Here is an 8,270-nt window from a genome sequence, read left to right as displayed (position 1 = left end):
GTCAAAGCACTACGAAGATCCAGATGGAGGCACTGAAGGTTATTTCTGTTATAGCAAAGATTTATTAATTTTTACATATGTTTCTTGGTACTCTAACCATGCAATCTAATTTTGTAGGCCCAGATGCAACGGGACTTTGAAGCACAACAGTAGGCGTGGGCGGCACAGCAGTAGGTACAGCAGCAGGCATGGGCGGCCGAGCGGGAGAGGATGCAGCAAGACCTTCGGCAGACACAAGAAGCCTCCCAGCAGAATCAGATGCAGCTGGCCCTGGCTTTTCAGTCCATGCAGACTCTAGGCTCGCAAATGGGTCTTTCGCCCCCGCAATTCACTCAGACTAATATCCCTGCGCGTGCAGCTACCCCTACTCCTGTGAGCGATTTCACAACCTTCTAATTTCATTTATCGTTATTTGACTAATAGACAACTCTATCATGACTTAGAAACAATGCCTTAGAAACAAAGACTTAGAAACAATGTCTTAGAAACAAAGACTTCAAATTAATTACTTTGAATTTGCAGCCTCAATCGGCGGCATCAAATGATGGGCCAACAAAAATGTCCCCTTCGCCGATGCCTCAGAATGTGTGGCCGCCTCCTCAATGGGTGACTTACCTGCAGCATTTCCAGCAGAACCCTTCGTGGTCGCAGCACTCGCCGCCGCCGCCACCGTAGTCGTGAGTTGTGCTTGTATGGACATGCACTCTTTGTATAGACTATCGTTTAAACTTGTGCTTGTATGGACATGTATGAACTACCAGTGCTTGTATGGACTTGTATCGATTACATTTGGGCTGGTATGCATTGCGATATTTGCTATATTTGCATTTGGACTTCTATGGATTGAATGTGATGCAAATTGTGATATATGAAATGATCGTGACATTTGATGCAATATATATGATTGCCTGTGATGTTAATTTGATTGGAATTTGAAATATTTATGATTAAACAAAAAAAGGAATCTGAAAATTAATTTTTTCGTGTGCCACCATTTTTTGCCGTGTGCCATGGCAAGGCACATGGCAAAGCTGCCATTCTTTGTCGTGTGCCTGTCCACGTGGCACACGGCAAAGGTGCTATTGTTTGCCGTGTGCCTGACCATGTGGTACACGGCAAACTACCCACGTGGCATGCTAGGTCGACGGGGTAACTTTATTTTTGCTGTGGGCCCGATAAAACACACGGCAATGGCTTTGCCGTGTGCCCGAAAAAGGGCACACGGCAAACACCCTGTATGTCGGCCGAGCTTTGCTGTGCACTGTTTACCGTGTATAACACACAGCAAATCCTTTGCCGAGTGTTTTTGGGTCTTTGCCGTGTGCTTTGGTACACGGCAAACCCACTGTTTCCCGTAGTGATTTTTTTTGACAACTCAAAGTACAAACTAGTAGCACATAATTGAGTAGGATAACACAAATTATTCAAATTTGAAATGGTTCAATATATATATAATAGATGTACTAAATGATCAACATATCAAAATGGGAATACATGAATAAATAGAGGATCAAATTATAAAACAACAAATAGCATTGATAAGGATGCTTACAAATTACAAGATAACTTTGCGTTCCTTCATGGCTTGAAAATACTTGATGATGTCCTCATCCTTCGCTTGCAAGAAGAATCCCCTTTCAATGAATGTGGTCAAACAATTATTCAAAAAGTTCTGCCCCATCTTGCTTCTGAGCTTGTTTTTGATAGTGTTCATTGCAGAAAAGATCCTCTCAACACTAGCAGTTGCAACAGGAAGAACTAGAACTAATTTGAGAAGTTTGTACACAATGCCATACCGAGAAACCATATCTCTTTTAACTATCATCATAGATAACTCTGCTAGACTTTTCAAATTTTTGAAGTTCTCATCATTTCTCACATTTACAATATAGAGACGTAGTTGAAAATGAAGTTGGTTAATTTCTTCAAGATCAAAGTCATCAGGATAGAACCTAGCAAGCTTAACCAACTTCTCAATATCAAAGGCAGAAAAGGAGTTAGCTGGATTGAATGCTTGCATACATCTAAGTAGCTCTGTGTTTACCTCATCAAACCTGTTATTCAGCTCCACCAGTAACCTATCAATGACACCCAAAAACATATCAGCATGAAACCGGTGGTAGTTAGTGGCACCTCTATAGAACTTAGCTGATCTTTGTATAGGAATATACTTTCCATCCATATCAACAACTTTAACTTTGTGCTTCTCACAAAAAGAAGTGACATTCTTAAGAAATTCTTCCCATCCAGCATCTTTTCTCAAAACATCCAATTCTACCTTTGTGAACTCCAGAAGATCCATTGCATTTACAATATCTTGCTCCCTCTTTTGCAAGGCATTGCATAAGTCATTTGTGTATCCAAATATTTCATTCATCAAGTGGAGCAGAAAAACAAACTCAAATGAGTTGAATACTCTGAGCATAGTCTGAGCTCCTAATGCCTTAGCCCCTTTACCTTCTTTCCCAACTCTAAAAAGAACTTTCTTGATCGAAGGATACAAATGCATCACATGCATAACAGTTCTGTAATGAGACCCCCAACGTGTATCACCTGGTCTTGCTAAACCCATCTCTTGATTCAATCCTTGGCCACTTTCAATTTCACCCAATTTCAATGCTTCAATCATGTATTCAGCTTGAGCTATGCGAAGCATGCGGATCTTCTTGCAAGACATATCTAGGACATTCAACAAATATGCAAGTTGTCCAAAAAACCATTGACAGTCAATATTCTCTTTAGCAACTGATACAAGGGTTAGTTGAAGTTGATGGGCAAAGCAATGAACATAATAAGCAGAAGGGGACTCATCCATAATTAATTTCTTCAAACCATTAGCATGACCCTCCATATTACTAGCTCTATCATATCCTTGACCACGGATCTTGGATAAGGGCAACTGATATCTGATAAGTAAGGACTGAATTGCTTCTTTAAGAGTCAAAGATGTTGTATCTTCAACATGACCAAGACCAAGAAACCACTCAACAGGCTCTCCATTTTTATTGACAAAACGCAAGCAAAGGGCCAATTGTTCCTGTTGGTATGCATCACTAGACTCATCAGCAAGAATGGCAAAACATTCATCCCCAAGTTCCTCTATGACCAACTTGGTTGTTTCATGAGCACAAGAAGCAATAAGTTGTTTCTGAATCTTATGATCTATCATCTGACAATTACCTGGAGCATTTCCAAGAACCACATTTTTAACTTCCTCAAAATTACCTGCAAGCCATGCCAAAAGTTCCCTAAAATTTCCTTGATTGTGTGAGTTCTTTCCCTCATCATGACCACGAAAAGCCTACCCCTGGCGCAAAGGATATCTTTTGCACTTAAGTGACCATGTGCAAGCGAGCTAGATATTTGACCTTGAACTCTGCAGTGTTTGAGGCAACAGACTCACGGATGGATGTGCTAGGTCTTCTAAACATATCATATTTCTCTTCAGCTTCACTATGAGCACTATTAATAGCACCTACATGCTTACGAAATCTACCTTTCATATTCCAATTTCGAAACCCCTCCTCAACAAAAGCATCTCCACCAGGAAATTTACCTCTATCTTTGAACAAATAGCAGACAAAGCAATATGCAGCATCTTTTTGCACACTATACTCCAGCCACTTGAATTCATCAAACCAATTTGGTTGGAATCGCCGCATACCTCCACAATCATGTTGCAGAAAGTTGTTCTTTTTCATCATTGGCCGACATGGACCCAATGCAATGTATGCCCTTCTAACTGAATCTTGGTCATTGACAGGATAGCTGGAAATAGGAGCTCTCAACCCAGGATCATGCTCTATGTTATAATCATCATTGTCATCACCGCTGGATTCATCATCTTCAATTATTGGGGGTTCAACTGGCTCAACTCTCACTGGTTCATCATCTTGAATAATTGGCCCACTGCTACTGTGTTCTTGAAAAACCACCATTTGCAGCTGGCTTTCATCGATAGTTGGAGAAACACCTGGCTCGGATTGTCTTTTTTTTTTTTGCAGAAGTTCTTTCCAAAAAAGATCTCAAATCAGTAGTGGCACTACCACCCTTCCTTCTTTTCATGGTTCAAACCTACATATTACAATACAAACAATTGAGTTTCAGAAATTGATAAGCAGCATTGCAGCAACCTTTTCCAATTTCCACCTCTACAGAACCATCTTCGACATATCACATACCTACTGCCCGGTCGGCCGCCTGCTGCTGCCTGCCGCTCAGTGCCCCTACTGCTGCTGCTGCCAGCTGCCTGCGCTGCCTGCTTGCTGCTTGCGCTGCTGCCTGCTGCATGCAGTGCTGCTGCCTGCGCTGCCTGCTGCGCCTGTGCCTCCCGCCTGCCTACTGCGCCGCGCGCCTGCGCGCCGCGTGCCGGCCCGCCGTCCGCCGAGCAGGGAGCAGGCGCCTGGTGCTTGGCGCTGGCGGTCGGCTCCGCGGCTCCGCCCCTGCGCGCCCTGCGCCCCTGCGCTTGCCGGCCTGCCGTACCGCCGTTGCTGTGCCGGCGTGCCGCTCTGCTACGCCACCGCTGCCGCTCAGGCCTGCTGCCGCTAGGGTTGCCGGGTCAGGATTCAGGAATTGGGGATTGAGATTGGGAGACCGACGGGAGGGAGGGGCAAGGAGACATGAGGGCAGGAGTGGGCCGGGGAGAGAAGGAGGGGCACGCCGCGCGTGAGGTGGGCCGTGGGCTGGGGGGAAGTCGTGGGCTGTTTGGTGGGGAGCCTAGGAAGGGGAAGTTGTGAGTTTTTTTAGTCCATTTATGCTTATGAAGCTATTTATTTCTTATTTTTTGTGTATATATTTGAGGAATACCTATATCTATAAATTTTTTTTACCAAAAATAATGGGTATTCAACTGAATACCTTTGCTACATACTGGGCCCTCCCCTGCCTGGGCCTACTCATCTTCATTCCGATTTCCTTTCCGGCGACCATGGCGCCGCGGTCCCTGCTCGTCCTGACTGTCAAGGTGAAGGAGAAGCTCCACGACGCGACAGCCGGGCGGCACGCCAGGAGCTTTGGGAGTGGCGGCATGCCTCAAGGCAGCTTGCCTGTTTGGCGCGGGAGGAGCGGACGGCAGCGGAAAGCATCTCCTCGCCGGCGCTCGGCGGGGGAGAGAGAGATGATGGAGAGATATTGGGAAGGAGGGAGGTAGGAGGTGGACATGACATGTGGGCCCCACATATCAGGACACATCACCACCCAGTCAGCGTGCCATGCATGCAAAACTTTATATGGGTAATGGAGTGTTGAACCTCACGTGAACCAATTTGCAAATTTAGGGATTCATATGTGTATTTTGGGAGTTTGTGGACCCAAATGACACCCCATGCCAAGTTCATGTACCGCACATGCATTTTACTCCTATATCATTTATATAGATGCACCCCACTAAGAATTATTAACTTTATTTCTCTTTACATGCCAGCTATCCACATCATTTTCCACTAATTTCTTCTTCATGCAAACTATTCATGTTATCTCCTACCTCATTAACTCCATTTTTCTCTACATGCAAGCTCCCCATATCATCTCTCACCAATTTTTTATTTATGCAAGCTATCCACACCATCCGCTCTCCTTATGTTAGATCCCGAGTTTTTGTTTTATATTAATCACAACTATAGGGGTTCATAGTTTATCATAAAGTTCATTCTAATCCCGTAGCAACACACGGAAAATCACGTAGTATAGGATATGCCGGTAATGCCGAAGCCACTATATTCGTAGCTATAGAACGAAGAAAGGGACATGTCATGCATTGCAACGTACTACAAGCCTTGGCCTTACTGCAATGATTACAGGAGTTCCGGTACGATACGATCGATCGAATACCAGTAATTCGGCCAATCTTGTTTTTGTTTTCCTCCGAACAAATTAAAGTGTCCAAGATCTGATATCGTGCAAACAAAAAAGAGATCGAGAAAGAGAGAGGAGAGACAGAACATTCAATTCTAGGGTTGGCGACCAGGGTTTGAGAACATCCCGCGAGTTGATCGTCAACCTACCTCTGCACTACAAGCGTCCATGGAGACCAAGGCCGTGATGGCTCTACCCGACGACATGCTCACGAACATCCTCAGCCGTCTCCCGGCGCGCAGCCTCGTGGCGTCGCAGCGCGTCTGCAAGGCGTGGCGCGACCTCGTCGGCGATCGCGGGCTTCTACTCCCGCACACGGTGCGTGGCCTCTTCATCAACTACCAGGACTACGGCAAGCCGCACTTCTTTGCCCGGCCACCGCTGGCGGCGGCGGCGGACGGTGCTCGGATCAAGGGCAAGGTTGATTTCATCGTGCGGGAACTCAATGGCAACGGCTACAGCTATAGCTGCTGGCATGAAGTCGCGGATCACTGCAATGGCCTCGTCCTCTACCGGGACACCGACCAGAATGTCTTGTACGTGCTCAATCCCACCACGCGGCGGTGGGCGCGCCTGCCGCCGTGCTCCGGCGAGGCCTATGGCCGCCGTGCGTTCCTCGTGTTCGACCCCGCCGTTTCGCCGGTCTACAAGGTGCTGCTTGCGCCCCGTGACCGGAGAAAGAACGAGGCAGAGAAGGATGCTTTTCGTTTGATGGATTGGCCGCCGTCGGCATGGACATGGGACGATTCTCGTCGAGGACCGGGATGTGGGAGGAGAAGGTGTTCGTCCACGAAGGCGAGGCGGCAGGGACAGTTGATGAGTTGGTACTGGACTTGGACTCGTTGAGGTTCACTGTCGTTCCCAGGGTTCACAATTTCGGCCGGAATTTCACGATAATCTCGAAATTTCGGTTTTATCGGTGGGGTCCGAATTTTTTCCCCACCCGAAATTAATTTTTAAATATTTTTTCGTGAAAAAATAAATTTAAAAAATAATATTAAAAATTCCGATATTCCCGAAATTCCCTCTTTATCGCTGGGGTCCGAAATTTTTTTTACCGGAAATAAAAACCTTTGTCGTTCCTCGATGGCGCTATGCTGCCTACTGGAAAGGGGAACTCTACGTACACTGCCGTGGTGAATTTGTTGCAAGGTAAATAAAGTGCCGAACCTCATTGCTGAACCCACTTTTAGAACAACATCGTCGAAGGAGAGACCCAAATCTTGAAATTCCTTTCCTCGAAGGTGTTCTTGATATTTTGCTTTTAGATGATTTTCTTAATATTTTGTTGATCCATGGATATATATGTGTGTTGTTTTGAAGGTTGTCCTTAGTGAAAGATAAGTACCAAGTGATCAAGTCGCCGATAGACCTCGCCGAGTGCAAGAATGATGTGCGGTCTTTTCTAGGGAGATCGAAGGACGGGGTATACTTCGGAGCTATTAATGATGATGCTAAGCTTCGGGTTTGGATGTTCACTGAATCCTATGATCAGACCGGGTGGGTGTCAAAGCATGAAAGTAACCTCAAGACAAACTCGTGGTCATTACATGAGTGGAATTGTGATGAGCTGGAATACGATGCGCCCTGGATCATGGATATTGCTAATAAAAAGAGGTACAAGGAGGTGTCATTGCAACAAGATGTTTGTTGGAACTCCGACGATGACGACATTATCGATGTCACGGATGATGAAGAGGAGAGTTGCTTTTCGTATGTCAGATTCCTCGGGTTTCATCCGTACAAGGAGGTCATCTTCTTGTGTGACGAAGGTATAGCAGTGGCTTGTCATTTGAACAGCTCAAAGGTTCAATATTTAGGGCCAATACACCTGGGAGGTATCTACAACCGTGGCGATCGTGAAACCTTTGTGTATACGCCCTGCTTGATTGGAGATTAGCATATAGCAAGCAATTGTTATGTGCTTACATAGCATCATGAGTCGTCGTTTTGTTTTGTTACTTTGAGTTCTTGTTGACATATCTTATCTTATCTTATATTATATTATTAAAGTGATCCAATTTTTTTGTTTGGTCCAACTTACTGTATAACTATATAGGAGCACTCCGCTAAGGATCATTAAATACATTTCTCTCAACATGCAAACCTATCCACCTCATCATCCACACCAACATGCACCCCACTAAAGGCCATTACTCTATTTCTGTCTTCATGCAATACAAGTTATTTATGTAGTCCCATATAAAGTACAAATCAGACCATATTCATTACATCTCAGTCTATCCACACCATCTATTTATTTTAGATTTACTTCATGCAAACAGACATGAGTTGTAGAAATTTGTAATACTTTTCTTTCTCTTGATGCATAGTCTATGTTCAAGAAGTAATATATCTGAAATATAGCACGTCAGCTTTTAATTTCATTGTACCTATATATTGTCTTTCGTAGTTCA

At 44.8% G+C, this 8,270-nt stretch overlaps 1 protein-coding gene across 1 annotated transcript; it reads right to left on the bottom strand.

Annotated features, from left to right (window-relative positions):
* Positions 1-1,555: 1,555 nt before the first annotated feature.
* Positions 1,556-3,938, bottom strand: LOC120639942 (zinc finger MYM-type protein 1-like). The gene is made up of 3 exons (XM_039915857.1): positions 3,665-3,938; positions 3,497-3,562; positions 1,556-3,225 (listed from the first exon to the last, which is right to left on the bottom strand). Exons 1-3 carry the CDS (start codon positions 3,936-3,938, stop codon positions 1,556-1,558), a joined length of 2,010 nt encoding a protein of 669 aa, XP_039771791.1.
* Positions 3,939-8,270: the final 4,332 nt, after the last annotated feature.

The sequence above is a fragment of the Panicum virgatum genome, chromosome 7K, assembly GCF_016808335.1.
Source record: "Panicum virgatum strain AP13 chromosome 7K, P.virgatum_v5, whole genome shotgun sequence".
Lineage (NCBI taxonomy): Eukaryota > Viridiplantae > Streptophyta > Magnoliopsida > Poales > Poaceae > Panicum > Panicum virgatum.
This window is presented reverse-complemented; position numbering and strand designations above follow the sequence as displayed.

Excerpts from the sequence above, each read along its gene's own strand:
- LOC120639942 (XM_039915857.1), bottom strand. The coding sequence starts at position 3,938 with ATGGTGGTTTTTCAAGAACACAGTAGCAGTGGGCCAATTATTCAAGAT. Across the intron at positions 3,563-3,664 it reads TCTGCAACATGATTGTGGAG|ATAGAGGTAAATTTCCTGGT; the intron begins GTATGCGGCGAT and ends ATTTGTTCAAAG. Across the intron at positions 3,226-3,496 it reads TCGAAATTGGAATATGAAAG|GTAATTTTGAGGAAGTTAAA; the intron begins GTAGATTTCGTA and ends CATGGCTTGCAG.